The 17176-nt window shown below is 36.2% G+C and overlaps 2 protein-coding genes across 2 annotated transcripts in view; both read left to right on the forward strand.

Moving 5' to 3' along the window:
* LOC107558030 (KN motif and ankyrin repeat domain-containing protein 1-like) overlaps nucleotides 1-5178 on the forward strand; it is a 29528-nt gene extending 24350 nt beyond the window's left edge. The window contains exons 10-12 of the mRNA XM_016241630.1: nucleotides 1374-1574; nucleotides 1739-1837; nucleotides 4015-5178. Of these exons, the coding sequence (XP_016097116.1) occupies nucleotides 1374-1574; nucleotides 1739-1837; nucleotides 4015-4074 (360 nt within the window). The 3' untranslated portion in view covers nucleotides 4075-5178. The remainder of the gene's footprint in view (nucleotides 1-1373; nucleotides 1575-1738; nucleotides 1838-4014) is intronic.
* A 1025-nt stretch (nucleotides 5179-6203) lies between these two features.
* Nucleotides 6204-17176, forward strand: part of LOC107558032 (doublesex- and mab-3-related transcription factor 1-like) — a 36262-nt gene continuing 25289 nt past the window's right edge. Inside the window, exons 1-3 of the mRNA XM_016241633.1 lie at nucleotides 6204-6619; nucleotides 7146-7323; nucleotides 10014-10171. Coding sequence (XP_016097119.1) covers nucleotides 6428-6619; nucleotides 7146-7323; nucleotides 10014-10171 — 528 coding nt within the window. The 5' untranslated portion in view covers nucleotides 6204-6427. The remainder of the gene's footprint in view (nucleotides 6620-7145; nucleotides 7324-10013; nucleotides 10172-17176) is intronic.

The raw sequence follows: 17176 nt of genomic DNA on the forward strand, positions 1-17176 counted from the left end.
GGGTAGTTCCACAATTAGTTCTGGTACTATGAAAAGGTTCCTGCGGTGTGAAAGGCCCTATGAACTCACAATTAAAGGGGTCATATGATGCGATTTTAATTTTTTCTTTCTCTTTGGAGTGTTACAAGCTCTTGGTGCATAAAGAAGATCTGTAAAGTTGCAAAGACTAAAGTCTCAAATCTAAAGAGATATTCTTTATAAAAGTTAAGACTCGTCCACGCCTACCTAAAACGCCTCGTTTAAACATGCCCCCACATGTCTACGTCACTGTGTGGGAATATTTGCATAACACCGCCCAAATGTTCACGCAAAGAAAGAAGGCGTAACTTTTATTCTCGCTGTAGTATTGTTGTTGCCACCACTGCCATGTGATGAAGACGCTGTGTGTTTCGTTGTGAAAGCGAAACTACTTTGTTTGGCCTTCCAAAAGAGGACAATATCCGCTTCATCATGCCTAGAGATGATCCGTGCTGGTTTATGGAGGACTGTTTCCTGAACCTGCAGAGTAGCCTACAATGGGTCTGAGCTCAAAGGCTGTTCTATAAAGTGGGGCAGTTCCAACTTTGCAAGAACAGTCTGGCGCTTCTGACTCACAGCTTGTAAGTACATTTTTTATATTTAAAGAATTTGCCACTGATGATTCAAACGCGAGTTTGAGCAGTGTAGAGTAGCGCTTGTTATTTGTCGTTTCTCTGATCACAAATGCAGAGATGGTTTTATGTTTACGCGGCGCGATACGCAACGCGTAAAAACACAGTATAAGTCATTATAATCAGTAATGATATCCCCACCTGATGCAACAAATGCCTTGTTTGTAATGGGTTTTATTGGTTTTGTGTGGTCGTGCCGGGAGACACAGCATCACAGTATAGTAAGGGGCGTAACATTTCCGTCAACACGCTTGAGGTATTCGGCCAATCACAACGCGCTGGATAGCTGGCCAATCAGCGAACTCCTCGCTTTTTCAGAACGATGAGCTTTGTAAAAATCGACGCGTTTCAGAAAGGCGGGGCATAGAGGAGCAACAATAATGTACATTATGTGGAAAATTAATGTGTTTTTTTACCTTAAACCGCATAAACACATTACGCATTACACCAAATACACAAAATAATGTTCTTTTTAGCAACGTCATATGACCCCTTTAACAATTAAAAAGGTTTTTTTTTGTTCTTGCTGAATAAAATAATTTTCTTTTTAAAAAATCTTTTAAACAGTAGTGTACAGCTTTTTCAAGTTTTCAGATTGATAACATGACAATTTTACAGTAGTATACTTACTATAAATTAGCATTAAACTAGATGAATAGCTTTTCAGGCAGTAGTCCGATTTTTTAAGTCTCTAAACTGATCTCATTGACCCTGTGAGTCCAGGCTGGTCAGACGGGGCTGATGCTGGCAGTCAGTCATGGCAGAATGGACATGGTGAAGGCTCTGCTCGCCTGTGGTGCAGATGTCAACATCCAGGATGATGAGGGCTCGACCGCACTTATGTGCGCTAGTGAACACGGCCACGTTGAGATAGTAAAGCTGCTACTGGCTCAGCCGGGCTGCAACGCCACACTCAGCGATAATGTGAGTGAGCAGAGTCTCATTTTAACCTAGATAATCCACCAAATACATTTAATGAACATGAAGTATATTTATGTAATGTGTTCGACTCATTTCTCATCGTGGATACTGCTATTGTTTTTAGAAAGCAAGTAAGGCTAATGAGGTGTTTGAATTCTTGTCCCTAGGATGAGAGCAATGCCCTGTCTATTGCTCTGGAAGCAGGTCATAAGGACATAGCAGTGTTGCTGTATGCCCATATGAACTTCTCCAAAGCTCAATCACCAGTGAGTGATCGCATATCACATTCAGCTGATACACAGTACATTCATTTTATCTATCTATTTGTACATTGGATTAATAATAAAGATTTACATTTTTGTATTCATTTTTTATAGTTTAATAAGTTTAAAAAAATGGGTCAAAGGCGAAAAGGGGTTTTCAAGCATCAAAACCATAAAAGATTAATAAAGCTTTACAATAGTTCATAAAACAAAAAAAATCTAGTCAGGCATATTTAAAACAAAAATCATTAGATGACATTAAAAGACTCGATTTAAGAATCATAGTGCAGCCCCCAAAAAACTAATTCATTGCAATTTTAAATCTTAACCAATCCTTACTACCATCCTTCCAACCACTAGGTTTTACCCGTTTGTCAGCTAGAAGTTTTTAATAATTTAAAATATAATCAAATTTAGTATGATCACTTTTTCTTTTATATATTTTAAAAAGTACAGGTCCGATATGAAACCAGTATGGCGTTTCAGTTTTACGTAAATATATCTGTTACACTGAATGATGATGGAACATTATTTCACAAAACATTTTGCCATTTTATTTTCACAAATGTTAACTGAAACATTAAAGTAGACACGTTACTTGCACTTAATATGCTTTCAATGAATAAAAAAAATTACTTTTGTAAATTTAATTTGATGCAGACATCAAAATTGGACGTCTCGTCTTTGACCCATATTCAGTGGGTATAGAAAAGAATCACCCCCTTTAAAATAATCACATTTAGTTGCTTTGCAGCCTGAAATGAAGACGGACACAGTTTTTGTTTTATCCAGCTGCTCAGTGCAACTTATAACATCCAAGTGAAAGATATAACACCAACATGTCAGAAAAAAAAAACAGAATCATTGAGTTGGAAAAAGGATCACACCCTTGTCAGTATTTTTTAAACCAACCTTTGCTTTATTTGCAGTCTTTAGTCTGTTGGGATTTGTCTCTACTAACTTTGCACATCTAGACTTTGCAATATTTGCCCACTCTTCTTTGCAGAACTGCTCAAGTTCAGTTAAATTTGATGGTGAGAGTTTGTGGACTGCAGTCTTCAAGTCATTCCACAGATTTTCAGTGGGGTTTAAGTCTGGGCTCTGACTAGGCCATGCAAGGACATTCACCTTTTGTCAGTTTTGCTGTGTGCTTTGGGTCATTGTCATGTTGGAAGGTAAACCTTCTTGCCATTGACAACTTCCTGGCAGAGGGCAGCAGATTTCCCTCAAGAATTTGACAGTATTTGCCCCATCCATGTTTCCTTCTATCCTGACAAGTGCTCCAGTCCCTGCTGCAGAGAAACACCCCTAGAACAGGATATTAGCACCTCCATGCTGTACTGTAGGAATGCTGTTATTTGGATGGTGAGTGATTGGTCAGACATATCGCTTGGTGTTGAGGCCAAATAATTAGATTTTAGTCTCATCTGCCTCAGAATCTTCAAGGTGTGTTTTGGCAAAGCTCCAGTCATGACTGCATGTGGCCTTTCTTGAAGAGTGGCTTCTTTCTTGCAACCCTCCCATACAAGCCACATTTGAGGAGAATTTGTGATATTGTTGTCACATGCACACAGTGACATCTCTTTGTCATAAATTCCTGCAACTGCTTCAGATTTGCTGTAGGTCTCTTGGTCGCCTCTCTGACCAGTTTCCTCCTGGTTTCCTCTTTCATCCAGTTTGGAGCGATGTCCTGATCCAGGGAGGGTCTGTGTTGTACCAAATACCTTCCACTTCTTAATAATAAACTTCACTGTGCTTCTAGGCATTGATAAAGCCTTTGATTTTTTTATATTTTTTTCAACTCGGTGATTCTGTTTTTTTATTTTTCTGACATGTTGGTGTTATATCTTTCAGTTGGATGTTATAAGTTGAGTAAATCTAGCTGGATGAAACAAACACGGTATCCATCTTCATTTCAGGCTGAAAAGCAACTAAATGTGATCATTTTAAAGGGGGTGATTATTTTCTATACCCACTGTATATTTTAGCACATAACTAATATTACACAAAATCTTGCCCTGTTGGACTGTTTCAGTGGAGAATCAGAATATATTTTGTAATAAGTAGAGTTTAGAGACAGAAGGAGGCCTCTTACAGTGTCTATTGATTTTGTATCTGACTCATGTTGGCTCCGTTTACTGTTAATCATCATACCTTTCATGTCTGTCATCTGTTCACAGGGTACGCCTCGACTTGGGAGGAAGACTTCACCCAGTCCTACAAGGAAAGGACATGTTTGATTAGAGCTTCTACCCCACCCTGCCTGAGCTGCTATTTTTTCAGGTTCTGCCATGCCTACAATTTTCATCAGCTAGAAACCAAATCTACAGCTAAAAGACTGAAAACGTACTTCAAACCTCAACTAATGGATAGTAGGCAATTTTACTGAGCACTTTTGCAAACTTCTCCTTGGTTATGTCTTTCTCCTTGGTTTTTAGATTATAATACAAATGGACTTGCTAGCTAAGACCTCAAATGTGTACTCACCCTGAATGTATTCAAAGAGTATTCTTCTGCCTGAAATCACCAGCGTAATATTAGAGCTAGACGTCAACTGGAAAGTGGCTATGGAGTTGCCTTCAGAATATTGTTATTCTCATATAAATGTTGAATTTTATAATATATGGATATATCTTTGTATTCTTTCTCCTTTGAGTGGTCTAAAGCTTAAATCAACGTTTAAATCTATGTTTTTTTTTAATAATCAGTAATTTATAATTCCAAGATGTGGCCAATGTTGCCTGACAATGAACTTTATATTTGTATATGCTGCCCAATATGTTCAGCCTTTGGGGTTTAAATCTTTTGTCCTCCATCAAATACCTAGCAGAGATGTCCAGTGAGTATCAGAGGTTGAAACAGACTTTCAACAAGTTATTTTAAACACATATTTCTCGATTTGGATTTGGTCCGTACTTTTATACTTGCCATTTTATCTATTTAAAAATCACAGTATTTAGGAAATTTAAAGTTTACTTTGTAACATGAAGTTATATATGTATCAATTAAAAGTTTTTGTTTTGTATATAATGTATGTTTGTGATATGTGGATGCAATAGCTTTGACTGGCCTTTATGTAATAAACTTGTCGTAGGTCTAATATGTGGCTTTTCATGTAGTCACAAATAGAATAACAGATAACTAGGCCTATAGTAGCCATAGTATAGTAACGATAGTAGCCAATAACTTGATAATAAAGTACTAAAATGACATGGCTTGTGCCCGTCTCACTTCTGAAACCCTTCTTTCAGTAGGCCACTTTCTTACAGGTCAACAGTACAATGTCTCCCTCTACTGGAATCGACAGCTAATGTACAATTCAAGTATATTTAGACATGCTGGTTTGAACTCTTTTCTCACTATTATTCAGATAGGAAATATTCGGTTGAAAATGAAATTGTATGCATTAAATGTGTATACATGTATTTTTGACATTTTATTTAATATTAAACCATTAATGTAATTTTATTAAACTAATTAAAATTGTGCTCACAAATTAGCTCGACTCATTGCAATTGGGGAGATCTGCAGGCATGAAAACATGATGCTTTTCAAAAAACATACAAGCTTTTTAGTTGTATTAAAGAGGACTTTTAGATATGGACACTGCAAAGAGTTACAAATATGATCAATGTCCTGGCTGGTTAGCACGGCCCGTTAACCCCTGCTGGACGACTCCGTTACTGCACCATTGTGCTGCAAAAAACCGTCTTTCTCCACTGACCGCCATAGAGAGTTAGCAATGAATTCTGACGATTATTATGTATTTCTGCGAAACAGAAAGCATTTTATTTAGTGCAGTAGGCTCATTTTCAAGTAAAAATATTACTACAAATATTATAGATGTGTAAAAAAAATTTTTTCACAGTTTCTATTACGTTGACTTTCTTCTTCCCAAAATCAAAGTAGCCCACTTTTTAGATATATAAGCCTGAAAAGCAACATAAAATATTGCCTAAGTAAAATAATTATCATAATTAATTTAAAAAATAATTCTCTGAACTTTCAAGAACTCCCTTGCACTTTTCTCTCAATGCGGTTTTTATGTTGTCGTTGTTGTTTGTGCACATGATCACATTTATGAATCATGGATTTATTTATTTTTCTTTGCGTTACTTTGATACAGACTGCCTGGAGCTCATATCAAATCAGTGACACCCTCTCACTATCTTCAAGTTCAACTTTGTTGGTCACATGCACAATCATACACAGTACGACATGTAGTGAAATGCGACTCCACACAGAATGCAATAGACTAGGCTAGCTATATATATTAAAATAGATTTTTTTAAGCAGTAATAAGTAATATTATTACAAAATGTGAACCCCTTTATAACGCCATGATCGCATTTGGTTTTGTGTCTTATGATCCATGATTTCGACAATTTGGCAGTCACTTTTAGTCTCAGTGGGAAGAAACTGAACAAAATCTCCCACGCGCGCTGGAATGCACAGGTTCCTCGCGCCAAACTTGAGCCTATTGTATCAAACCTCAGACCCTCGTCCTCCCTCTCCTTTATAAGCGGTTTGTAATCCGCCGGCGTGACATATTCTAAGCAGAGGCACCGGCCATCATCACCATCACCTGTCGGCATGAGTGAGGAAGAGCAGAGTAACGGCTCGCTGTCTGTCACGAAGCCGTCCCGCATGCCCAAGTGCTCGCGCTGCAGGAACCACGGCTTCGTGTCGCCGCTGAAGGGCCACAAACGCTTCTGCAACTGGAGGGACTGCCAGTGTCAGAAATGCCGGCTGATCGCTGAACGACAGAGGGTCATGGCAGCCCAGGTACACACCAGCCAGCCGGATGCGAGTTCAGCTAGGGTCGCTTTTTATTTTATATTTATTTTTTCCCCAACGTTCACTGTATCTTCCGCTCTCTTGTGCTCTAAATATCACTGTTTGTGTTGATTTAACTTAGTTGTTATACAACTACTCCATATATCATGCCTGGCCTCCGCTATGGTTTTTGTATTGTTCCCAGTTTACAGTCGTGTATACAAATAATTGGTTTGTTTGCTACAATACTAATGATAAATTGTTTACAATCAAACAATAACGTTTTGTAGCTACATTGTTGAACAGTGCAGGTTTTTCAGCTAGCTGCAGTTTGGCGCCTTAGCGAGATTAGTTTTTTTTCCCCCCACAAGAAAAACGGACAGTATAAAAACAACCAGTTTATTCACGTTAATATAATTCATTGTAATTAAATGATATGTCAAATGCCTCGTGATGCTTCTATTACGTGAAGAGTGAACTTGTCCCGGCTGGCTCGGGTGGTTTCAGGCCTGGAGTTGACTGTTTGTCGTGTTAGGTGGCGTTACGGAGGCAGCAGGCCCAGGAGGAAGAGCTGGGCATTTGCAGTCCGGTTAACCTGTCCGGTTCAGACACGCTGGTGAAAAACGAGGTCGCCGGTGATAATGTGTTTACTATCATCTCAGGGCCGCCATCACCCACCACCAGCAGTGCTACCGCCTCTCCCACCAACCTAGGTGAGCAAACCTGATTCATTTAATAAAGACCAAAAATAATGCTGGTCACAAGCTATATATAGGCTATCTCATCTCAGTAGGATGGTCAACATTTTTTGACTCAAAAATCTAGTTACACAAATCTGTATTTTCCCTAGAACTGGATGTTTACAGTATGTTTGTTTCAAACAAATAGATAAAGCATTATTTTGTGAATTCATTTAAGAAGAAATTTACAACACCGTTATATACAGTTTTTGTAATAGCTGTTGGGTAACAAGTGAGGCCAGTAAAACCACACTTTGATACATTTAGGAAAGAGTCAACTATAGAATCAAAACAGATTCAGATTTGAACTGTAAGGGCATCTTTCAGGAAGGCCGGGCTGAGGCAAGTTGTCACATGGTAGAGCTGTGTCGCAAGTTAACATAAGCCTTGCAGAATCTGCTAAATGTTCATAATTTTAACAAAACAAGAAGGAAATTGCAGCATATAAACTTTTGAACTGGGTCGTTTGTATGAATGCAGTTATTTTGTCCTGTGGGCTTTGTAAACGATCTATTACTATACTAATCTATTATGTGAAATAGCTTTTTGAGGACTACTAAAAACATGCAATTTTTAATGATATCTGTTATTTTGTTAAAATTATTAACATTTTGTAGATTCCTCAAGGTGTATATAAACTTTTGACCACAACTGTATAGTATATGTTGTAACTTTATTTTAATTTTAAACTTAATTTCATTGTTCATTTATTCAATATCTGTTTGCCAAAACATATTTTTGAAATCACTTTTCCATACATGAAGAACTTTGATAACTGCTTTACTGAAAATCAGAAAAGCCGTTAAATAGCCTATAATACGTTTTAATTATGGATATGTTTTGTAAGATGACTTTTATCTACTTTAGAATGTAGTATGTAATATTAAATAAAAAAATATTGCTGGCTTTACTACAGGTTACCACTTACTGTGACAACTTACACATACAGTGTTAAATAGATGGTATATTGTATTTCCTTTTGGAAATGATGCAAATATTTAATAGATTTTTGTAGATAAGCGGTGCCCAAATTAGGTAAAAAAATAAAATAAAATACCCTGAGAACTTCTAACTTCTAACAAAAATGTGAAAGCTAGACCTAGTCTTCCCTAATCTCACATAAGCATACTTTTTATTTTGAATTTGTTTTTGAAATGCGTTTCATCAAATTATATTATCATAAAAGCCTGATAAAGTAATAAAGGCAATGGCATACTTCAGCTTATTGTGGAATAAATAAGCTAGTTTTACTGTGTGTGATGAGACGTCCTCGCATAGCATCAGATGATGTTTCATTACAGTAACCTTCAGTGTTTTTTCGTTCACAATATTTGTCTATCAATTTGCACTCTTTTATTAAAATAAAACATAAGCTCAACTTTTTGTGGGAGGTTTCTGTGAATCAGGTCTTTGTCGCTTGGCCATGGGAAAATGAGGAGAAAAGCACCTCTTCTTGACCCCCTGAACTATCCATGACTCTGTGAGTGGCAGAGAAAAAGAAAAACAAAGGAACCATGACCATGGACATCATGAAATGCACCTCCATTCTCACAAGGAGGAGGAAGGCTAGATGGCGATTGTGCCGTGCCAGACCATATCCACGGAGGGCTGTTGTGTTCGATGAGCAGGAGAGACATCCTGTTCCTAATGCTCCGATAGCACTAAGGAAGGAGTTGGATACCAGACAGGTCAAGGCTGCCTATGCTCTGTAATTGTACTCAGCTGCCTCTTTGGTTGCTGACAGATGAAACAGGAGTTACTGGTTGTTTTCGGTAATTGTCGTCAGAGATAAAGTGACACATGACATAACACACATGCTGAGCCATCTGTGATAGACAAAATAACTTCTTATCAACTGGCATTGTAAATTACTGTGAATCTGTGCCATCGCTTTCACTTAAAGCACTAAAGCATTTTTGAATCATCACAAAATTTTGCATTTGTTGACCATATACATATGTTTTTATGCCTTGCACACATTGATGAGGTTTGCTTTCAGAGAAAGTAAACAAAATTAATGTTTAAGTGTATGCTTAAAACAAAACAGATATCTGTCAATTAGGTATGAGAAATTGTTTTCCTTTTGAATTGAGTTGATTTTTCTGATCCCATTGGCAGATATTTGCTATTGTTTTAATACTTAATTTTGATCAATTTCTCATAAAACAAGACTTCTTCTTTTGATGTAATTTTGCTTCTCGAGTAAATGTATCTTAATTTAAAAATCCTTAGACATTTGCACTGAAAAAAATACTGAAGTGATGAAGAACATCAGTGCAGTGTGGTCAGAGAGTACAGTAAACATCATTCAAACCATAAACTTAATTTTTTATTTTTTTGGAAAATGAGTTAAAAAGTAATGGAGAAAAATGTTCAAACTTTGAAGTGTTCCAAGACATTTACATGTAGAGACCATATTGACGTATTGTGTTCATTTCAATTTGTTCCTTAAATCAGTAATGTTTTGCATATGTCATACATTTCTAGCAAAAGTGTGTTTATGAATTTATGTAGCTGACAGTAATATAAGCTATACAGTTTCCAGTTTTGCACATTGTGTTAAATATGTCTTCTCATTTCAGGGCATACCACTACAGAATGATGCGCTTGCCAGAGAAGAGACAGACACAGACTCATTTTGACCAATTTGTCTGCTGTTTCAGGGAATCGTTCCATGCTGGCTCTAAGTCCTTCGGCGACCAGCAGAGGGCACACTGAGGGCACGTCTGATCTGATGGTGGATGCCTCCTATTACAACCTCTACCAGCCCACACCATACTCATCCTACTATAGCAACCTGTACAACTACCAGCAATACCAGGTGAATGGACTTGCTCCTCACGTCAAGTTCAACTGAGTGGCTCTTTTCAGGTTTTAAATTAATGTTGTAAATTTAGTTGATGCTAATATGTGCTACCACTATATGCTAATAATAGATATTATTATTATCATTAGCATTATTATTATTACAAATGGGACTGGAAAGCTTAAAGGGATAGTTCACCCAAAAATGAAAAATCTGTCATTTACTCACCCTCATGTTGTTCCCAAATATCTTCATTTGTTTTTCAAAGAATAACCAAAATCATATTATATATATACATATGTACATACCAATGTCTTATTATATTATTGATATTTCCTTTTTTTTTATATATATATATATATATATATATATATATATATATATATATATATATATATATATATATATATATATATATGTGATGTTGTTCCCAAATATCTTCATTTGTTTTTCAAAGAATAACCAAAATCATATTATATATATATATATATACATACCAATGTCTTATTATATTATTGATATTTCCTTTTTTTTATATATATATATATATATATATATATATATATATATATATATGTGTGTGTAATTTTCTGTGAACTACCACTTCAATACATAAAAATACTAGGTGTAATAATAAAAATAATAATAAACCTAATATTTGTATGTGTTAAGATACCCAGTCCCTTTTGAACTTCATTTCTGGCACCTTTACTGTGCATGTAAATATGAAACACGTAGAGTTGTTACACATTTGCTGCATTAATTCAGTTAATTCTTTTTAGTAGCATAATTATGCACTGGAAATAAAATTGCTTCTCTCCTGCTAAATATAAAATTGATTTTGATGGTTCTGGCTTTAGATTAGGTGAAAAGTGTGGTTCATAATGTTTTAGAATTTAAAAATATTTTAATTATTTACTTACACATTAGTGGTGGTATTTTTAAACATAAAATTGGTTGTGTCACAGTAAAAGTAACAGGAACGGTTCATGACAGGGTTTTTTCTTTTTTCCTTTTTGGTGATGTTTATACTTCCAAAAATGACTCACATTTATTTTAAATTAATCTGCTGACCCCAAACTTAGCCCCCTACTATATAGTATCTTCAAACCAACCCTTCAGACATACAGTACCTCATACAAGCACTCTAGCAAACATACGTGTGAACACCAGCATGGCGCACACATCTCTACACTCACCCAGTCTGCATCCCATGTAGCCCAGGCCACGGTAATAAGGTGATTAAGTGTGTTGCAGCCGTGTTGATAGGGGCCGCTGTCATTGGACCCTTCTGGATTGTTGAAGTTGGCAGGCCGTAGTGAGCTTCTGTCCTCGGTGTACAGTAATAATACCTGTGCCATCGTTCCAAGCCACTGGCCAAACACAGCAGGAGGGTGTGGGGCTTTCATGCACACTACACCTCTTACATACTGTTTACATTTCCCCGCTCCCCCCAGCCGGAACCGCAACTAATTCTGTCATTGGAGGTTTTTTAACCCTTATCCTTGTTGTATAATTATCACAAGAAAATAAATCAAAGTCTAAATAATCACTGCTTTCAATTAGTTTGACTGTTATTGTTTTATAATATCAGCTAAATATATTTTTGTTAGTGTAATGATATTTCAAAATCCTAATCTGCAAAATCACATATTTCCAGTTTTCTCATTATGCTGCTCTGGTACTGATACTCTTATTCTTTTAGCAGTACAATATTCTTTTAAAAGCAGCTTATGGTTGTAGTAGTTCTATTACAACTATGTTTTAATGTAGTGTGTAATTTGCTACCATTCAAAAGCTTGGTGTCAGTAAGAATTAAAAAAAAATTTATTATAATTTTATTTAGTAAGGGTGCATAGAGTTGATCAAAAGTGACGGTAAGGACAATGTTATAGAAGATTTCCATTTAAAATGAATGCTGTTCTTTTGAACTTTCTATTCATCAAATAATCAAACAAATGTGTCACGGATTCCACAAAAATATTAAACTGCACAACTATTTTCAACATTATTAAAATAAAAGTTTCTTGAGCACCAGATCAGCATATTAGAATGATTTCTGAACAGTCATGTGACACTGAAGACTGCAGTAATGGCTGCTGAAAATCAGCTTTGCCATTACAGGCAATACAAATGAATTACACAGGCAAAATAAATTAAAAATTTAAATATATTAAAATAGAAAACATTTATTTTAAATTGTAATTATATTTCACATTATTACAGGTTTTTTTAATTGTAGTTTTGATCAAATAAATCCAGCCTTTGTGAGCATAAATATACTATAATATATGTATGTTAAAATTGTTACTAAAAGGAAATCTGACTTTTTGTACAAAAGATTTATGTAGTCAGTGTCACAAATTAGCCTATTAGCGGAATAAAGGGGGTAGGAGTTTCAGTTTGTAATGATAGAGACATTAACATGTTTTTTAACTGTTTGGTTAAAGATTTACACCAAGTTATAATCAGATGTGCTGTACTGCAAAGTAATTATCAGTTTCCCTCAGAGTCAGATGCAAACCATGCAATTCTGAGACCAGGCACATGAATCTGTCCTGGCAGCAGCTCTCCAGTGTGGATGTTGTCTGCATCAGACCATGCTGCACAAGTTTGAAGATGTCTGTTTGAAGATATCAAACTGGACAGCATGAAATTGAGGGCATCCTCAAAGTCATGGCCCGTTCAACTTTGATATACCATCACTGCATTGCAACAATTTTACAAGCCTTTATTAATCAACCATCACCCACTGACATTAGAAAGAGTCTTCATACCATGACATAATATGATTTTCATATGGAGATCAGCCTGTGTATATGGACTCTGATTTATATGGCAAAGTAACCTCATTGTATCAAATCTGATCTACTCAAGTGTGAAGTAAATTTAATCTGTATTTCTCCAGGGAGTCATTCCTGAGTGTTATATACACACAAGTCAGTCACTGGGCCATATTTTAGCATATTTGTGCAGTTGGAACCCTGATGGCGACATATTGCTCCAGGGTCACTGCCTCCATCTCCTTAGTGTGTCCCAGGGTTTGAATTGCAAAGGTTAATGATATTGCTCATATGATGACAGCTCCGTAGAAGGGGAGTAACTTTAATTCTCATCTCATTGCCTGATTTTGACCATTTGGAAGATGAATGTAGGAAAATATACTGTGATTCTTTAGGTGTTTTGTAGTAAACCATTGTCTTCGTTTATTGTTTCAGTATCGTTTTGTTTTTAACTTAGTTTATTTAACATTTAGATTTAGCAAGAGTTTTATTTGTTTGACATTGTCATTATTTTATGATCAAAGATGCATTTAAAAAAAAAAAAGTGGTTCGTACAGATACTAACCTGAACACAGCTTTTAAGTTCTAAAGGTTTCTCATTTCTGAATTAAAATAAATTTTGCCTTTTTTGTGGAGCATTACAATTGTTGCATGCACAAAGTTGGTGTAACGCCGGAAGAAAGGTACCATGTAAAGGCTCACACTCTCCAGTAGTTTAAGCACTGGTAGATTGGCTTAACCTTAGCAAATAGTTTAATTCAAACTCACAAAAAAGTAAAGGGACAGTTTAAAAAAATAATGTTTTAATGGTTTGTTCATCAAATCAAAAACAATGTAATTCAAGCCATTTTGAAGAAAGGACGAAAACCGTAATACAGGAAATCACAGATAGGACCCTTATAGACCCTTGCGACTGTGTTTCTTATTCTTATATCATATTATTAGACCTTTTGACTTGAAGGTGAGTTCAGGATGTTACGACAAATGGAATTACCTCAAGAAAAGATGTGATGTCAATCCGTGTATCATTCGATCATTCGTTTTTTTTATTTAATATTGAAAGTAGAAAAATTTGAAAACGGCTCCTTTTTCGTGTTTTAGTTTTTTTCCCAAAAAACGAGAATTCCGCTTAAATATTTGTTTTTCGTTAATGGGTGGAAAAATTAATAAACGGCTTGAATATTCGATTTCCACATGTGGACGGGAATTAAACGACCCTTTCTGCTGATTGGTCAGCCGAAGATCAAACCGTGCCGTCATCAGTTCTTCTGCAGTATCACGTAGCAGAATAATAGTTCTCCACTGCTGCAGTTGTACGGATTAATAACCCATTTTATTGCAACTACATTTCATATTTTTCTCATCAAACAGACTATAACTCGACACAACTCGTACCGGGGTAGAGTCTAGACAGTTCTTTCTTCTGTGTAGACCAGCGGTTCTTAAAGTGATAGGGGGTCCGCAAAATAATTTGCTATAGCCTAAAGTATTTCCAGACTGTAAAGTCGCTTTTTTTTATCATGATACATAGGCCTACTGTGATTTATTCCAAAGTGACTTATATGATGCATTTAACATCAAATCATCTAACTGAAGCCTTTTAAAAGACAAGTATTCTCTGTGGTTCATGTTTGTGGCATGCGCCAGAAAGATGCTCAAGGAGACCAAGACGCGCTAAAGCAGCGCATTCTGTTGTTCTCTTTATTGTTCAAAGGCATGACATTTTGTAGTTATTTTGAACGTAACATTACACAAATAAAAGTACATTTTACCATACGACTATAAATGACAGAGTATTAAGTTATTTCCCCTCGATGGGGGGAAAAAATCCAAGTAAATATCAATCAGTACTCAATATTAATTTAAACTGCTTTAAATATGACTGCTGCTTATTTCCTGTGCACTTCAATACTGGTCTGCGCTTGACTGTAGTCTGTCTGCTTATTGAGTTTGTTTAACCCATCGCAATTTATTGGAACCTTAATGTTGTTCTAAAGGCTTATTACTTAATAACACTAAAATGTCCTGCTCGCACTTACCAATTTAATGGCAGAGAATGGTGGATGCATATCTGTCGTAAAATAATCATATGCATCTCGTGGCGTATATTCCGAGTATTCTGAAGGTATACTGAGGGTTTGGTGAGAAACTGAAATTGCAAGTTATTATATTTTATGAAAATCTTGCGTTGCAGTGCGAGTGCGCAGCAGCTCACGCCGTGCACAAGTGCATATCCTTTTGCAATATCAATTATAATAAATTTTAATAAAACACAGGACTACATTATATAACTCTAACAGTAGGCTATTTAATATATGTTATTCTCCGGTTGTCAGTCAGAATGACAGTTCTTGCGTGAACATAGGCCTATATATACCCTAGCCAATTTATCATTCCTTCCTTTTTGTCTTAGTGTTTAAACTATTTATTTTGAAACTAATTAATTAATTAATTAATTAATTACTTAAACAGACTTACTGGGGGAGCAGTGTAGGCTATGACAGCTGTCATATCATACCCTGCCATGCCCAGCTGATGCAAAGAATAGAATTTATATCTACACAGAAGAAAGCCCTGTCTAGACTCTGTCCAAGTATGAGTTGTGTCGAGCTATTCATTAGCCTGTTTGTTTGATGAAAAAAGACTAAACGTAGTTGCAATAAATGCGTTAAGAATCCATACAACTGCAGCAGTGGAGGACTATTATTCTGCTGCGTGATACTGCAGAAGAACTGATGATGGCACGGTTTGATTTTCGGCTGACCAGTCAGCAGAAAGGGGCGTTTAATTCCCGCCCACATGTAGAAATCGAATATTCAAGCTGTTTATTCATTTTTCCACCCAAGAACGAAAAAACGAAAATTTAAGCTGAATTCTCGTTTTTTGTGTTTTGGAAAAAAAAACGAAAATACGAAAAAGGAGCCATTTTCTAATTTTTCTACTTTCAATATTAAATCAAAAAACGAATGATCGAATAATACACGGATTCAATCCCATGATTGAAAAATTCATTGTTTGTTAAAAATGTTTTTTACCATTAAAAATCTGGTAGTCAGTAGAAGCATGAGGTTTGTGTTTCTGTAAGAGCAATGACCCTGTAAGAAAGGCATTGTTGTGATTTAGGTTGCATCATCTAAGAAGGATTTCTCTTTCCATCAGGCTGTGTTTTGTTTCTTCACTGTTGTTTGTTGAACATTGTGATGTATTCGTATGTTTACGAAATCATAACTTGTTCCATGAAACTTTTCATCATAGCTTCTTCTCTTTATTAGGGTTCATCGGATAAGGAAGTTAGTAGGGTGAGGAGCTCATCTGACTTTTATCTTAGTGTTTTCATCTCCCGCCCTCTCCCACCTCCAGCAAGTGGGGCTCCGCTGCACTGCAGGTGGAGAATGAAAATATGAGGGTTGCGTAGAGGATCCAGACATCTGATGGTGCCAGATAAGAGCTCACTCAGGGTGGTAAAGGACTCCAGCCAGCCCTTATTAATGAGGCTGCTCTAGATCTAACATGGCAGAGGTAGCACAACGCTAGCAGGCCTGTTCATCATTTCTGCGAGCAGTTTTGTATTACATGAATTGGAAATCACAATGCACTTTCAAACTGCTGATGCTATACTAAGCAAGCACTATGCAGTATTACCAGATTTTGCCTAGATATGTTCATACCTGAGATAGAGATCTGAATCACAGGGAATGACATTGAATGATGCATGAATTTTATTCCACTTGGACTTATTTTGATATAAGTGTTATGGTAGGTTAAGAGTGGCATAGAAAAAGCAGGAAATAGTTGAGTAGCATTGCACACATTTTGGCACACATTCGGTGTTTGTCTCTTGCTTGTTGTGGCACATGCTTTTTTCCCACCTTGTTTTATTTCATGTACGTATTGGTGGGGTACTGTTGAAAAAAAAATACAGTTCAATTTGAATTATATTTGTCATAGGCAATACAAGTGGCTGACATTGTTTAAACAACAGTTTATAAACCTGTCAAGAATTGATGGGGTGGACAGTTTAACTGGCTGACAGAAATCAAATTCCATAAAAGTGAAACTGAAAACACCCTAAAGCCTCTGTGCCTTCAAGTAGACGGCTTATTTTAGAGTTCTCACAAGAGGGAAGAAAACTTGCCAGAGCAGTTTGTTGCAGTTTATTTTGAAAAAGAAAGAGAGAAATAAATCAGTCTAGGCAGGAGGTCAACCATAAGACATACTGGGTATTTTTTCCTCCCCT

This window comes from Sinocyclocheilus grahami, unplaced genomic scaffold (genome assembly GCF_001515645.1).
Source record: "Sinocyclocheilus grahami isolate Dianchi unplaced genomic scaffold, SAMN03320097.WGS_v1.1 scaffold629.1, whole genome shotgun sequence".
Classification (NCBI taxonomy): domain Eukaryota; kingdom Metazoa; phylum Chordata; class Actinopteri; order Cypriniformes; family Cyprinidae; genus Sinocyclocheilus; species Sinocyclocheilus grahami.